The sequence below is a fragment of the Quercus lobata genome, chromosome 12, assembly GCF_001633185.2.
Source record: "Quercus lobata isolate SW786 chromosome 12, ValleyOak3.0 Primary Assembly, whole genome shotgun sequence".
Taxonomy (NCBI): domain Eukaryota; kingdom Viridiplantae; phylum Streptophyta; class Magnoliopsida; order Fagales; family Fagaceae; genus Quercus; species Quercus lobata.
In genome coordinates, this window is record NC_044915.1 from 36,535,321 (window position 1) to 36,551,864 (window position 16,544).

Consider the following 16,544-nt stretch of genomic DNA (forward strand, 5'->3'; position numbering starts at 1 on the left):
GAAGTCGATCATAACATTAGATGTTGAATTTTTACACTGCAAGTGGCAACATACATGTCCTTATTTTTCTTAACGGGTACCAAAAGGTCAAAAATGACTCCGAGATAGTCCCATAACTAACATGTATAAAAATTTTGTTGAACACTAGCAAAATTGATCTTGATTTTATTTTAATAATAATAAAAATTAACAGAAGTTATAAGCTTTCACCTTTAGTTGCGTTGCACAATCATCTTATGACAAATTTCATTTACAGAACTAGAAACCATGTTATGGGCAAAATAGGTAAATACTCTTAATTTTAAAATTATGTAATAAAATACTCATCTTTTCAAACTATTTAGTAAAATGCCCTAGTTTTGGAACTCAATTTTAACAAAATTGAGTTCTATGTAAAACTCATTATCCTCAAAATCGAATTCTATGAATATTTTTAAGTAGAACTCGACAATATTTTTAATAGTTTGGAATTAGATGTATTTTGTTACATAGTTTTAAAATTAAGGGCATTTACCCATTTTGCCCCCATGTTCTCCCTATATTTAAATAGACCTATGATATATGAGATTCGGGGGAAGGGTATTTACCCCTAATTTGAAAAATATGTAGCCAAATGTCAATGTTTTTTAAACTCGATTTTAACAAAATTGAGTTACAAGTGGAATTCGACATTAATAATGACGAGTTCTATACATATTTTGCCGCTTAAATTTTTTTGAAAATTTAAGTGGAACTCGACATTGCAAATATTGAGTTTTACTTAAAAATATACATAGAACTTGATTTTGAGGATATCGAATTTTACATAGAACTGGATTTTGTGAATATTGAGTTTCAAAATATGGGCATTTTTGCTAAATAATTTCAAAACATGAGCATTTTGCTACATATTTTTCAAATTAGGGGTAAATATCCATTTTTCCCATTAGATTCAAACCCAGATGTTTGGCAACAACATCTTATATAAATGTAGTTCTATTAACCAAAAAAAAAAAAAATTAGAGAAGATAGGGTGGACAGCAGCAGCTTGCCAAATCCTTAGATGGGTTTTGAAGCAGAAATCATCACGAAAAGACCATTTCTTATACTTGTAAAGCCAACTAATCCACAGGCTGTGCAGAGATCTTGTAGTTCACGTTCAGATAGGAAGAAATGGCTGCCTGACATTGCCGCGATAATCTATAATAAGGAAAGTAAATTATCATCAGCCACATATCAAAGAAAACAAATTTAATGATGACTGGAGGAAAACTCTTTAGACAATTTTTTACAGGGCTATTTTGATAATGATATTGTCGAAAGAAGGCTGGGAAAAGTAATTCTAGCTGCTTCTGAGAGCACAAATAATGACATTCTTAATTTCTTACTTTGAAAAACCTTACAGAGCAGCAATATAGAAACCATAGGGATATTCACTCTTATTTGGAAACAACTTAGAGAGCAATAATGTAAGAAACCATGATATTTGCCATTATACATAATACATCTTATATCCAGCAAAAATAAAAGAAATCATGATGGCAGAAGATAAACAGGAATCCAGTCCCTTTGATCTAAACTATAATTGTTATGCCAAACTATCTATTCCAAAGGAATATTTTGACTTAAATCTCAGAAAGTCATGCCAGATTCAAAGTTGAAACAATATACCTGACGTTGTCTCCTCAAAAATGGGATAAAAGCAAAAGGCCCATCAAATATGTAGGTGGTAGCAACAAACACTCCACCGGGTCGCAGAACTCGACTAATTTCAGCTACCTACAAAACCATAGCTACCCAATTATGTGAAAATATTGAATGTTGGGATCTTAGGCATTATAGTAATATTGGATGAAGTGAGGGGACTACAAACACGAGAAGGTGCGTAGTCTCCTCAAAAAATGGGAGAACAGAAAAAGGCACATCAACTATGTAGGTGGTAGCACAAACACTCCACCAGGTCGCAGAACGTGACTAATTTTAGCTACCTACAAAACCATAGCTATAAATGGTAACAAATCTTGGAGGGCATGTCTGTATGCACCTTCTGGTGTTGTATGTGTGAATACTGAACGTTAGGATCTTAGGCATTATAGTAATACGGGATGAAGTAAGGGGACTACAACACCAGAAGGTGCATACAGACATGCCCTCCAAGATTTGTAACCATTGTTCCAATGAAATTAGATAGGATTCTTAGAAGCTAATAGTCCGTTTGGATTGAGGGATAGGGAGAGGAAATAGAGTAGAGTAGAATAGATTTAGTACAAAATTAGCTTATTTTTATCCAACTCTACTCTACTCTTCTCCACTCCCCCTCCTTTCTCCCTCCATCCAAACAGGCCATAAAAGAATTGCATGTGGATGTTTTTACATTTAGACTAACCAGAAAAATCTAATAGAGCATTTTTGACCCTTCACAACATATATTTTAAATAAGATTTCCCTTGACTAGAATAATGCATTTAGCACTTATTAGGGTCGGCCATTGAAACAACTTACAAGTTCAACTGCTCTTTCTTTTTCTTTTCTTTTTTGTTTTATATATGTTTTGACCCTAAGGGGAGGGTGAAGGTGAGATACAAAGTTCAACAGCTCTCATGTTTCTTTCAATATTAATAACAAAGTAACCCACAAGAAAGATGTACAAGGAAATGTAGTCCAGATAATTGTAGGAGCAAATTCCATACAAAAATAGAAATGAATATAAAATTAAAAAATTTCCGCACAAATCTAAAAAGCATGTAAATATAAACCTTCCTTTTGGACAGCTGGGGTCCATTAATTTAAGGGAATCATTTTCCAATAAAGAGCAGAGTGCGATATCAATTAATGAAATTTTTTTGGGGGGAACTCTGTGCAAGAGGAAAAATTAATTTCAAATCCATATATAGAAGAGATACTCACAGCTGTTGATGGTGAAGGCCAACACTGTAGAGCAGCACCAGCATGCACAGCATCAACAGAACTTGAAACAAAAGGAAGCCTAGAGATATCAGCTCTGACCAAGATTAAGTTCCTAACAGAAAACAAACTCACTCAGATTGAAAACTCAAATGATAATTATGAAAGTTCACTTGTCTTATGTAATGAATTTAAAAGTTAAACTCTGTACTCTTTTGGAAAAGTTTCCTCCTGCTTAATGAATTCATAACATTGCTGCAACATGTTCTCTGAGTAGTCCAGAGCAATGACAAGAGAAAACAATCCACTCTGGGCAAATAGTCTTGAAAATAACCCACTCCCACAACTAGCATCAACTATAATTCCATCTAAAGCTGGCTTCAAGGAATCCCTCATCAATTCAAACTGCAGCCAGATCACTACATGGTTAGTAGGTCAGCAACCCAAAGTGGATACACACTAAACAAAATCTACTAATTTCTGTATCTATTTTACACCACTTAAATATTATATGAGAAATATTATGAAATATATACAATTTCTGATAGCAAGCTTTTCAAATGGGTCCTTATGTATTTGGCAGCAGTAAAATTAATCAATTTGTATTTCCCTAAACTAACCAGATATAAGGCATTTCTCTCTCTCTCTCTCTCTCTCTCTCTCTCTCTCTCTCTCTCTCTCTATATATATATATATATATAGTTAGTTAGACGTAATTTCTTTACAAAATAAAAGATGCCCAATAAGGCTTTCCAACAAAAGGAAATCACACCCTCAACTGTAAGCTATCTAATAACTCTAAGAAGATGTTGCCTAAGACAACCTTCCACTCAACAAACATCTTGGTCAATATCGCTTGATAACATGAATTGGATGCTTTACACCATCAAATCTACTATTACACTCTCATAACTTCATCCACAAAATGCATGATGGGACAGCATTCCAGGTTTTAATGGTGCTATTCTAGAAACTGATTTTCACTTTAGATACAAAACATATAGGATGGATTGAATAAATTTCCACAGAATATCCAAGAAACCTTCATGTACTAAAAATCTGTTGACCATGCTTTCACCTGAGTTGCTCAAAGCTACAATTTCTTTTAAAAATTGTATAAGCTTTACATGCAATCCATAAAATAAACTATAATTGAAATTTAGTACAAAAGTATTTTTAAATCTTTCTGCAAGAGATGAAATAAAGAAATAGATAAATTTTCAAATCACCTCTTTCTCTGGGCCTGGAAAACCACCCCAGATAGAAAAACTTTGACGCCAGCCCCTCTCATAGAGAAAAGATATCAATGGGAACCTGATCTAGCAAACAACCAATAAACATGATAAGATATGCAAATCAACTCAATAACCATTATATGCTTCATATTAAACAACTGCACCGATGCAGTATAAGACAATTAAATGGATTATGCACAAAAGCACCTAAAGTTGCACCAGCTACTATATTTAGTCCATGTTCATGCACTATCAAACTCCGGAGGAGACGTAAATTGAACTCAGGACCTCCTACTCTGATACAATGTTAAATTATCAATTCTCTCAAAAACTTAAGCTATTAGGAGATGGTAAATTTAATCATTTAACTAAATAATTCTAACAAAGACAATACTATTGAGATTAACCCCAAAATGGAACCTAATAGAACTTATAAATACTTCATAAAACACTTCTAATGCGAAGAGACTGCGAGAATTTGCATCTAAATAATCTTCCACCCGTCTGTTTCCTTCCATCTCCAATAAACCCCTACTCTAAAAAGTGTATCAAGACACTGAAGCCATTGTAGGTAACATAATTGAAATGAATAAACAATGTGGCCACCTGAAAAACTCGGTGGAAATTGGCATCCCCACGCCATAGTCCTTGGTCCCACTAGCCACCGTCACGTCATAATGTGTTTGGTTGCCATAGAATGACTTCTTACAAGTGTTACATTGTAAAGTAGACCCAGCTGCAGACTCACTGCTTAAAATTCACAATGCAATCAGAAAAATCAAACTTTTGAAAGCATAATGAATTGATAATCAATTACATTGCATGAAATTTCCAAGAACCATTCCATTAAATTAAATGAAATTACTTACACAGATAAGACATGACTGCCAATCAACGTTAACGATTCGTAGCATATAGGACAAGCTAAAATGCTCTTGCTGCTGCTAACCTCATTTTCAACCACAAAAGGTTCCTAAACATTTATAAAATTAAAAACAGAAAATTTTCAAGAACTTAATAGTCATATTTTTATAATATTTTTTTTATTTGTACAATTATAATTGCAATTTAGAGCAGTCAACAAATTATTGACTCTGTTTGGTTCCAAAGAATCCAATAATCTCCAGTTAGTATCATTCAACCATACAGCCAAACAAGGCCTTCAGTTTACCTCTACCATCCATTTCTTAAATTTCTTCCACTTTCTCGGCAGACAAACAGAAACATTAAGAATTGAAGAATTTGACAAGGAGGAGAGGAATTTGGTTACCGTTGGGGGCTTGGTGTCGACAAAGGCGGTTGAAGAAGCTCGAACTTTTACCGCGAAAATACGTTTATTGAAGAGTCGTGGACGCGCACAGGGTTTGAAGAAACAACGCCTCGAGTTACTGAGTATCCTTGGAAGCGACACACACGAGAGGTTGCTGATCACTGCCGCCATGACCGTTCTCTCTCTCTCTCTCTCTCTCTCTCTGTGTGTCTCTTTCAGTTAGTTAGTGGTTTGAAATTTCAGTTTGTTTGGAAAAAAAGAATAAAAATTCAAAAGCATAGAGAGAGTAAGAGATAGAGGAGCAGTGCCAGTGATTAGTGAACGTGTTCCAATATTTACCTCAATTTTCCTTTTCTCTTTAGAGATTTTCTTCTTTATAAAACATTTGCAGCAAAGAGAAACTTAGGGAATAACTCATGCACATAGGTTTACAGCAACTTGGAGTTGGAGCCCCTTTTCATCCCTCATTCATGACCCTAGACAATTTTATTTTATTTTATTTTTTGAATAAATTCAACAGTTATAAGAGGAGAATGTAGAGTTAAGCTAGAAGGCTCTTGACTTAACCCTAAACAGAAGCTGTGTATGTGATATTAGGGAAAGCAAAAATAGTTTATTAAGATAGGAAATGTAAGCAAGAGATTGGCAATGGAAAAGTGAGTTGAGTTGGGAGTTTCAACTTTGAACAACAGCTAGAGTGGCAGATTGATAAATTTCCTAAAGCCTTTTATAATATCCAAGAGCTTCTGTACAAAATTTCTAAATCTTTACAATTTGAATTTTAAAGTTTGACCTTCTTTTGACATGCTAGAAGATGCTTTCTCTTCCATCTATCCTCTGATGGTTGTCAAATCAAACAAGAACAAAACCAGTAACGAAACCATGAATGAGCATAAACAGTGTCCGTGTAAAATGTTTTATTCATGATAAATTTGTGGTCAAAATACAATTTTGGTCTCTAATTTATGTGTCCAATTTCAATTTTGTTCCTAAACTATTAATTGTTTCAACAGTCATTCAAGTTTTAAAAATGCTTAAATATGACCCGTCCCTGCCTCAAACCTCAATTATTGACGTGATGTTGGGCCATATATTGGTCTCATAAAATCAGAACACATGGAGACACGTGACACGAACGTTAGACACCTCCACAATATTTTCTATTTATTATTTTTAAATATCAAATTTACTTGTCTCCCTCCATATATTCTGATTTTGTGATATGAGAATGCGGCAAAATAATGAAATATACAATGTCAGTATTGTAACGACATGTATACCAGAAAAATAAAAAATAAAAAGGAAAAAGACTGTCACATTTGCTCATGGTTACAATTTTGTATTGTAGGCTACTCCATGATATTGAGAAAGTATTTCCTAAGATGGGTTCATGAGACTTATGTCTCACTGACATGTGTGTCTCATTTCAGTTTCAGTGAGACATGGGTCTCATGAGCCTATCTCATACAAGATTTTTCCTTTAGCATTTGGCGGTGGTATATAACATGGGTGGAAGTAATGGTATACCCTGTTATTCGCTGATGGTACCTTACCCAACTTGTACCTTGGGTGTGAGATGATAATTACACATGCTCGGGCCACTTTTTTTTGGTTCCTAAAAAAAAAAAAAAATTGCATACTGATGGTAAAGCAGGGGAAGGGTAAAATTGAGGCACTTAAAATAACTAAATTGAAACAATTGACAATTCACGGATATGAAGACCACAATCATATTTTGACCCAAATATTTCTATTTTTTACTCTACAAATATATACGGTTTTAGAGCTGTACAAGTGAAGTGCATATCCTAGGCATACCAGATGATTGTGTTCTCTTTGAAGTTATTTATCTTCTGTGAAACAGGTGGCCATGTCTAGAGCTTTGAATGGGATTGGCCTTGCGCTAGTTTCACCTGCAATTCAGTCCCTTGTAGCTGACTCAACTGATGACAACAACCGTGGTACAGCTTTTGGGTGGCTTCAACTAACTGGTAACCTTGATTCAATTATTGGTGGACTCCTCTCAGTATTGATAACTCCAATAACATTCATGGGAATTCCTGGTTGGAGAATTTCCTTTCATCTTGTTGCAATCATCAGTGTTATGGTTGGTGTTTCGATCAAACTTTTTGCCAATGATCCTCGCTTTTCAGTTTCTAATGCAAAAGACAGAGATACAGTTAAGAATAAAACTTTCTGGTTAGAAGTGAAGGATCTGGTTCAGGAAGCGAAGACAGTTATTAAGATTCCATCTTTCCAGATTATTGTGGGCACAGGGTGTCACTCGTTCATTCCCATGATCAGCTCTGTCATTCTCAGCTATGTGGTTAGAGCTTTCTGGCTTCTCCCATGAGAAAACTGCACATTCCTCATAGCCCTGTTTTTGATGGGTAGTTCCTTTGGGAACCTATTTGGTGGTAAGATGGGAGATATACTTTCTACTCGTCTCCCAAATTTTTGAATGATAATTCTTGCACAGACAAGCTCAGTATCAGCTATCCCTCTAGCAGCAATACTTTTGCTGGCTTTACCCAATGATCCATCTTCTGGAGTAGTACATGGTTTGGTCTTGTTCATTGTGGCCTTGTGGGCTTCTGCATATCCTGGAATGCTCCAGCTACAAACAAATAAAGTCTTTCACACTTAAATCCTTTTTCATTTCACCTGCTAAAATCATTTCACAAATTTAAGATTTATATACACAAATAATCTGATAATGTCACTCAGTAATTGGAAGCCATGATCAATATGACCAGAATAATTGTTGAAGTTGCGACAATTAGGTTATTTATTTAATTAAATAATAGTAAAGAAGAACAATAAAGACTTGTTTCAGATGAAATTATTTCATTATTGTGCGATCTCAAAGTCCGAATCAATCATTTATTACAGAATGCAAAAACTAACAAGAAAAATAAATATTTGGAGAGAGAGAGAGTGACAGAGAGATAAATGCTGGCACAAAGAAGCCAAAATTCAAGCTTTTGGCAAAGGAGCAAGACATAAAAGATTATTCACTACTAGTAAGCTGACACTTTTTTTCATGAGCTATAGCTCAATTTTTGACCTTTTTCCAGCCTTATGGGATTTTCAGAGATAGCCTGTCTCCCAGCTATGGTTTTACTAGATGATCTTAATTTGTGGAATTTAATGAAATATTTCCACATCATAGTCATAAAATGGATTGAAATGTATACGTGTATCAGTGTACTTTCTTCAAAGATGGATTGATTAGCAGAGTCATAAGTTCTGCTAGAAATTATTCTAATTTCTTCATCCATTCTCATGAAGCTTGCCTCCACCACAGTATTAAATAACTTGATAGTTTGAACTTTGAACCCTCCACCAATTGTGTGTGTATGAGGGAGAGAGAGAGAGAGAGAGACGTTGCCAGAAGAATTGAAGTGGGGTTTTAGCTATGATAATAAGAGAATTAGATTGCGCATCAACTTGAAGTCGATCATAACATTAGATGATGAATTTTTACACTGCAAGTTGCAACATACATGTCATTATATTTCTTAACAGCTAACAAAAGGTCAAAAATGACCCCAAGATAGTCCAATAACTAACATGTATAAAAAATTTGTTGAACAGTAGCAAAATTGATCTTGATTTGATTTTAATAAAAATAAATAAATAAATAACAGAAGTTATAAGCTTTCACCTTTATTTGCGTTGCACAATCATCTTATGACAAATTTCATTTACAAAACTGGACACCATGATCTCTCTATATTTAAATAGATCTATGATATATGAGATTCTAACCCAGATGTTTGGCAACAACACCTTATATAAATGTAGTAAGTTCTATTAACCAAAAAAAATTAGAGAAGACAGTGGAGAGCAGAAGGTGCCAAATCCTTAGTTGGGTTTTGAAGCAGAGATCATCACAAAAGGTCCATTTCTTATACTTGTAAAGCCAACTAATCCACAGGCTGTGCAGAGATCTTGTAGTTCACGTTCAGATAGGAAGATATGGCTGCCTGATATTGCCGCTATATTCTATATAAAGGAAGTAAATTACTACCATCAGCAACATATAAAAGAAAACAAGTATAATGATGACTGAAGGAAAGCTCTTTAGACAAATTTTTGCAGCCCTATTTTGATAATGATATTCTCGAAAGAAGGTTGGGGAAAGTCATTCTAGCTGCTTCTGAGCGCACAGTTAATTGCATTCTTAATTTCTTATTTTGAAAAAATTTAGAGAGCAGCAATATAAGAAACCATGATATTTGCCATTATATACATCTTATATCCAGAAAATATATATAAGAAACCATGATGCCAGAAGATAAACAAGAATCAAGTCCCTTTGATCTAAACTATAATTGTTATTCCAAACTATCCATTCCAAAGGAATATTTTGAATTAAATCTTGGACAGCCATGCCAGATTCAAAGTTGAAACAACATACCTGGCGTTGTCTCCTCAAAAATGGGACAAAAGCAAAAGGCCCGTCAAGTATGTAGGTGGTAGCAACAAACACTCCGCCAGGTCGAAGAACTCGACTAATTTCAGCTACCTACAAAACCATAGCTACCCAATTATGTGGAATTATCAAATGTTGGGATCTTAGGCATTATAGTAATACTGGATGAAGTAAGGGGACTACAACACCAGAAGGTGCATACAGACATGGCCTCCAAGATTTGTAACTATTGTTCCGATGAAATTATATAGGATTCCTAGAGGCTAAAAGATCCACATGTGGATGAGTTTTTACATTTAGACTAACCAAAAAATCTAACAGAGCATTTTTGGCCCTTCACAAAATATATTTTAAATAAGATTTCCATTGACTAGCACAATGCATTTGGCACTTATTAAGGTTGGCCATTGAAACAACTCACAAGTTCAGCTGCTCTCTTTTTTTTCCCTTTTTTTTTTTTTTTTTTTTTTTTTCCCTTTTTTTTTTTTTTTATATTGAAATGCAGTCCAGTAGGAGCGAATCCATAAAAAAAAAAAAAAAAAAAAAATAGAAATGAACATAAAATTAAAAAATTTCCACACAAAGCTAAAAAGCATATATATAAACCTTCCTTTTGGACAGCTGGGGTCCATTTGATCTAAGGGAATCGTTTTCCAATAAAGAGCAGTGTGCAATATCAGTTAATAAAAAAAATTTTGGGGGAAACCTCTGCAATAGGAAAAATTAACTTCAAATCCATATATTGAAGAGATACTCACAGCTGTTGATGGTGAAGGCCAACAGTGTAGAGCAGCACCAGCATGCACAGCATCAACAGAACTTGAAACAAAAGGAAGCCTAGAGATGTCAGCTCTGACCAAGGTTAAGTTCCTAACAAAAAAACAAACTCACTCAGATTGAAAACTCAAATGATAATTATGAAAGTTCACTTGTCTTATTTAATGAATTTAAATTTAAAAGTTAAACTCTGTACTCTTTTGGAAAAGTTTCCTCCTGCTTAATGAATTCATAACATTGCTGCAACATGTTCTCTGAGTAGTCCAGAGCAATGACAAGAGAAAACAATCCACTCTGGGCAAATAGTCTTGAAAACAACCCACTCCCACAACTAGCATCAACTATATTTCCATCTAAAGCTGGCTTCAAGAAATCCCTCATCAATTCAAACTGCAGCCAGATCACTACATGGTTAGTAGGTCAGCAACCCAAAGTGGATACACTAAAAAATATCTACTAATTTCTGTATCTATTTTACACCACTTCAATATTATATGAGAAATATTATGAAATAGATACAATTTCTGACAGCAAGCTTTTCAAATGGGTCCTAATGTATTTCGCAGCACTAAAATGAGTCAATTTGTATTTCCCCAAACTAACCAGATATAAGGCATCTGTGTGTGTGTGTGTGTGTGGTTAGAAGCAATTTCTTTACAAAATAAAAGATGCCCAATATAAGGCTTTCTAACAAAGGGAAATCACACCCTCAAATGAAAGCAATCTAATAACTCTAAGAAGATGTTTCCTAAGACAACCGTCCACTCAACAAACATTTTAGTCAGTATTGCTTGATAACATGAATTGGATGCTTTAAACCATCAATTCTACTATTACACTCTCATAACTTTATCCACAAAATGCATGATGGGACAGCATTCCAGGTTTTAATGATGCTACTCCAGAAACTGATTTCCACTTTAGATACAAAACATATAGGATGGATTGAATTAATTTCCACAGAATATCCAAGAAGCCTTCATATACTAAAAATCTGTTGACCATGCTTTCACCTGAATTGCTCAAATCTGCAATTTCTTTTAAAATTTGTATAAGCTTTACATGGAATCCATAAAATAAACTATAATTGGAATTTAGTACGGCAGTATTTTTAAATTTTCCTGCAAGAGATGAAATATAAAGATAGGAAAATTTACAAATCACTTCTTTCTCTGGGCCTGGAAAACCACCCCAAATAGAAAAACTTTGACGCCAGCCCCTCTCATAGAGAAAAGATATCAATGGAAACCTGATCTAGCAAACAACCAATACACACAATAAGATATGCAAATCAAGTCAATACAATTATATGATTGCTTCATATTAAAAAACAGCACCGATGCAATATAACACAATTACAAGGATTACGCACAAAAGCACCTAAAGTGGCATCAGCTACTATATTTAATCCACGTTCATGCACTATATATGACATAGAAGAAGAAGCCAATAATACCAAGGTTGAAAATGAAGGACTTATATACACATTGAAATTTCTTTATCCAGAATCTGAAATAAGACAATACTATTGAAATAAACCCCAAAATGGAACCTAATAAAACTTATAAACACTTCATAAAAATGCTTCCATCGCAAAGAAACTAGGTGAATTTGCATCTAAATAATCTTCAACCCTTCTGTTTCTTTCCATCTCCAATAAACACCTACTCTAAAAAGTGTATGAAGACACTGAAGCCATTGTAGGTAACACAATTGAAATGAATAAACAATGTGGCCACCTGAAAATCTCTGTGGAAGGTGGCATCGGCGCACCATAGTCCTTGGCCCCACTAGACACCGTCATGTCATAATGTGTTTGGTTGCCATAGAAAGACTTCTTACAAGTGTTACATTGTAAAGTAGACCCAGCTGCAGAATCTCTGCTTAATAAAATTCACAACGCAATCAGAAAAATCAAAACTTGTGAAAGCATAATGAATTGAAAATCAATTACATTAAATCAAATTAGTCAAATTACTTACACAGATAAGACACGATTGCCAATCAACGTTAACGATTCGTAGCATATAGGACAAGCTAAAATGCTCTTGCTGCTGCTAACTTCATTTTCAACCACAATAGGTTCCTAAACATTTATAAAAATTAAAATTAAAATTAAAAACAGGAAATTTTCAAGAACTTAATAATCATATTTGTATAATATTATTATTTTATTTTTTAATTCGTACAATTGTAATTGCAATTTAGAGCAGTCAACAAATTATTGACTCTGTTTGGTTCCAAAGAACCCAATAATCTCCGGTTAGTATCATTCAACCATAAAGCCAAACAAGGCCTTCAGTTTTCCCCTACCATCCATTTCTTAATTTTCTTCCACTTTCTCAGCAGACAAATAGAAACATCAAGAATTGTGCGTACTTTCTCAAATTGAAGAATTTGACAAGGAGGAGAGGAATTTGTTTACCGTTGCGGGCTTGGCCTCGACAAAGGCGGTTGAAGAAGCTCGAACTTTTACCGCGAAAATACGTTTATCGAAGAGTCGTGGTCGTGCACAGGATTTGAAGAAAAAGCGCCTCGAGTTGCCGAGTTGACTCGGGAGCGACAAAGACGAGACGTTGCTGAACACTGCTGCCATAACCGCTCTCTCTCTCTCTCTCTCTCTCTCTCTGTTAGTTAGTTAGTGCTTTGAGATTTCAGTTTGTTTGGAAAAAAGAGAACAAAAATTCAAAAGCAAAGAGGGATAGAGGAGCAGTGCCTGTCATTAGCGAACGTGTACCAATATTTGACTTTCCTTTTCTCTTTGGACGTTCTATACTTCTACCGTAAATTTTAGAGATTTTCTTCTTTATAAAAAAAAACTTTTGCTCTTTTGTTTTTTGTTTTTGTTTATTTTATTTTATTTTTTTCCTGAATTAAAAAGACGCTTTTGTTTTGTATGGGGAAGAATGGGCTCTCGAGTCGACCTCCACCGGAGAGCAATGGCAAGAATTGATTGTATAGTGTAGGGACAAATTCGGCAATTAAACACAACCTGGTTAATCAGCCCAAAATGAATAAAACAAGTCAATTCTTCTAAATAAAATAAAAGAACAAGCAAAAAATCTATCTGGTAATTGATTTTTTTTTGTCTTTTTTATATTTATTTTATTTATAATTGTTTATCAAAATAATTATAATTCTATAATTATAAGTTACAATAGATGTCTTGACAACACAGTAAGATGCCAATCAATAGAATAGAAATTAAAAGATTAGATCATGCAAATAATTAAATGGGTAAATTACAAATTGCACCTCTAAAATTTGGGGTGCTTGGATTTTACACCCTGAAATTTCAAAATTTAAATTTTATCTCTTAAATTTTGGAGTATTTGGATTTTACACCATGATATTTCGGAATCTAAACACCCCCAAATCTAAACACTCTCAAACTTTAGAAGTGTAATTTCCAATTTACGCTAATTAAATTAAGAAGAGGAAAAAAAAAAAAATTATTTTGCTTTCTATAGAATGAGATAGAGTTCAATTCCTTCCTAATTGAGTTTTGGATTATCTTCGCTCATTCATCCAAATTTTTAGGATGTGAGATAGAGTTCAATTCCTTCCTAATTGAGTTTTGGATTATCTTCACTCATTCATCCAAATTTTTAGGATGGTTTAGTATATTATTGGAGAAAAAACGTAGAAACAAATTCTTAGATGTTGTTTCTCTAATTAGTGAATTAAAGTTATACTTATTTATTTGATGAATCGATAGTTAGGAGGGGGATTTAAATCCTCAATGTCATCATTGAAAACACTAGGAAGTACCAACTAGTTCAACTACTAAATTCTTAGTAGTTCAATCTATATTTATATAGTTTCATTTTAGTCGTAGAAGTTATAACTAAAAAAAGAAAAGGTGTTTTTGGTCCCCTTTAAGCATGCTCCCAACATATTAGTAATAATTTAAACCTGAATGTGAGGATGTTCACTAAGAGCTTTATAGTTTTGGTTGGCACCTCCTGGTATTTGAAGCATCCACGATTCAAATCTTCTCACTCCAACTACCAAATTAGGGGGGGGGGGGGGGGAATAAAAGGAGCCTTTGTAGCTAGTGGCGAGTCATAATTTTAGTTTTGCAGGTAGGGAAAAATTAAAAGACAATATAAAAGAAAAAACCTAAATATATTAATAATAAAATATATAAATAATTGCAAACAACTATAATTGTCATACAAAATCTAATATAAATGTAAATTATAATTTATTTTTATACCTACTATAATTTAGTCAAAGTAAGAGATTAATTTAAATACATATGGTGTAGACTAGACATGGCAAAATGGGTCAGAATTATTTGACCCGACTCGTTAAAAAAATTCGCTAAAAAAATATTTAAACTACGTCTGGATGCTAAGTGCATAAAGCACAAAGCCTAGAACCAATAGATTATAGATAAATGTCCACACTTCACATACATAAGACAAGACAAAACAAGACAACCCATTTATTAAAAAAAAAAAAAAAAAAAATCTCATTCAATTTGATATGACACATATGACACTTCACAGCTCTGAGCTCACAAACTTGACTCACAATTTCAATCAAATGTAGTCTAGTAGTCTAGTACACTAACCTAATCTTTATTTACTAACACGGTAAATGGCTAGACTTAAGGGCTTGTAGTTGATTCTTTAAAAAAAAAAAAAAAACCAACTTGTAGTAGCTGTAGTCCACAAAGGCTGAAAGGCACAAACCACTAAGAGGTAAGAGCTTTTAGCCTTTCACAATTTTAGTATTTAAGAGAAGACTCTTGCACCTCTACTCTTTTCCCGCCTCTACTCTTTTCTCTTTGCACCTCTACTCTTTTTCGGCCTCTATTATACAATTTTAATTCTTTATTGATTTGCTTTCGTGGTACCTTAAATTATATTAAAATATTGTATTGTTGATAAAGATGCTGACGAAATTGGTCAACTTGAGCTACAATTTGCAAGTATGAGTATTTGCAGTGCTGAATCTACTACCAAAGTTAAGTAGATTAAGATTGAGGTGTAACTCTTATAAAAAAAAAAAAAAAAAAAAAAAAATTTGAGAAAAATCCCCTCTAGGGTAGAGATCTTATTATTGCATCCGTAATAAATCGAGTTGATACACCTCAAAAACGTTTGGTAGAACAGACTCCATCCAAACCAAAAAAGGAACATTGGCAGCTCGTTTAGCAAGCTTGTGAGCCACACAATTTCCTTCTCTATTAATATGCTGAATTGAAATATAAGAAAAACAAGAAAATAAATTTTTGATGTCTAACAAAACATGACCCATAGCCAAATGATCCATGTGCCCTCCATTAATAGAGGTAATAGTGTTTGCAGAGTCTCCTTCCACAATCACTCTGTCAAAACCGAGTTCCTTAGTAAAAACCAAAGCTCGGCGAGCTGCTAGCACTTCCACCATCTCCACCGAAGCAGGTAGTGGAATTTGTTGTGAGAGAGCAGCCATAACTAACCCTTGTTCATTCCGGATTATAATGCCGATGCCAGCTAGTCCAACCTATGAGAAAACCACTCCATCGAAGTTCGCCTTGACACAGGTTTCAAGTGGTGGTCTCCAACGTACTGCACGGGCTGTCCGTGGTATCTTGGCATGTGTAGGACGCAGCTGCTGAAATTCCTAAAGAGCATTGAAAGTCGAGGTCGGAATCTATCCCAGTGGAAGTGCCGTTTCAACCATTCGAACCTTGTTGCGCCTCATCCAAATTGCAGAGACTGTCATTGCAAAGAGCTCGAAAGAAGTTTTCCCAAGTGAAGCTCTATCAATCACTTCGAAAAAGGATGCGCAATGTGTTGTGGTTGCCTGCAGTTGATCGAAATGGACTTTCCATGTGTCAATCAGTTTCGGACAAGACCAGATCGCCTGCAGAGTATCCTCTGCGTTAATCTTGCATTCCTGACATAGCGCATCGTTGAGGACCTTCCTTTTGACAAGGTTAGCCCGA

The 16,544-nt window shown here is 34.4% G+C and overlaps 3 protein-coding genes across 6 annotated transcripts; 1 reads left to right on the top strand and 2 right to left on the bottom strand.

Moving 5' to 3' along the window:
• Positions 1-934: 934 nt before the first annotated feature.
• Positions 935-5,855, bottom strand: LOC115970815 (uncharacterized methyltransferase At1g78140, chloroplastic-like). Of its 4 annotated transcripts, none has more exons than XM_031090432.1 (9): positions 5,728-5,855; positions 5,389-5,584; positions 4,988-5,091; positions 4,725-4,868; positions 4,113-4,197; positions 3,095-3,288; positions 2,887-2,998; positions 1,651-1,758; positions 935-1,179 (listed from the first exon to the last, which is right to left on the bottom strand). In XM_031090432.1, exons 2-9 carry the CDS (start codon positions 5,557-5,559, stop codon positions 1,039-1,041), a joined length of 1,059 nt encoding a protein of 352 aa, XP_030946292.1. In that variant the 5' UTR covers positions 5,560-5,584; positions 5,728-5,855; the 3' UTR covers positions 935-1,038. The 4 variants fall into 4 exon arrangements, with proteins under 4 accessions (XP_030946292.1, XP_030946291.1, XP_030946293.1 ...); XM_031090431.1 differs by having other exon boundaries at positions 5,389-5,590; XM_031090433.1 differs by having other exon boundaries at positions 4,725-4,865; positions 5,389-5,590; positions 5,728-5,853.
• Positions 5,856-7,101: 1,246 nt separating this feature from the next.
• Positions 7,102-8,958, top strand: LOC115970817. Its single transcript, XM_031090436.1, has one exon. It carries the CDS (start codon positions 7,259-7,261, stop codon positions 7,739-7,741), a length of 483 nt encoding a protein of 160 aa, XP_030946296.1. The 5' UTR covers positions 7,102-7,258; the 3' UTR covers positions 7,742-8,958.
• A 74-nt stretch (positions 8,959-9,032) lies between these two features.
• Positions 9,033-13,387, bottom strand: LOC115970816 (uncharacterized methyltransferase At1g78140, chloroplastic-like). Its single transcript, XM_031090435.1, has 8 exons — positions 13,029-13,387; positions 12,586-12,689; positions 12,343-12,483; positions 11,768-11,852; positions 10,800-10,993; positions 10,585-10,696; positions 9,812-9,919; positions 9,033-9,396 (listed from the first exon to the last, which is right to left on the bottom strand). Exons 1-8 carry the CDS (start codon positions 13,197-13,199, stop codon positions 9,256-9,258), a joined length of 1,056 nt encoding a protein of 351 aa, XP_030946295.1. The 5' UTR covers positions 13,200-13,387; the 3' UTR covers positions 9,033-9,255.
• Positions 13,388-16,544: the final 3,157 nt, after the last annotated feature.

Bases quoted from the DNA above. Each gene is read 5' to 3' on its own strand.
- LOC115970815 (XM_031090432.1), bottom strand. From the start codon at position 5,559: ATGGCGGCAGTGATCAGCAACCTCTCGTGTGTGTCGCTTCCAAGGATA. The intron at 2,999-3,094 runs GTACAGAGTTTA...GTTTTCTGTTAG, and splicing joins GAGGAAACTTTTCCAAAAGA to GAACTTAATCTTGGTCAGAG. The intron at 1,759-2,886 runs GTGAGTATCTCT...ATGGTTTTGTAG, and splicing joins GGCCTTCACCATCAACAGCT to GTAGCTGAAATTAGTCGAGT.
- LOC115970817 (XM_031090436.1), top strand. From the start codon at position 7,259: ATGTCTAGAGCTTTGAATGGGATTGGCCTTGCGCTAGTTTCACCTGCA.
- LOC115970816 (XM_031090435.1), bottom strand. From the start codon at position 13,199: ATGGCAGCAGTGTTCAGCAACGTCTCGTCTTTGTCGCTCCCGAGTCAA. The intron at 12,484-12,585 runs GTAAGTAATTTG...TTTATTAAGCAG, and splicing joins GGCAATCGTGTCTTATCTGT to AGATTCTGCAGCTGGGTCTA. The intron at 10,994-11,767 runs GTGATTTGTAAA...ATCTGGCTGCAG, and splicing joins TTCCAGGCCCAGAGAAAGAA to TTTGAATTGATGAGGGATTT.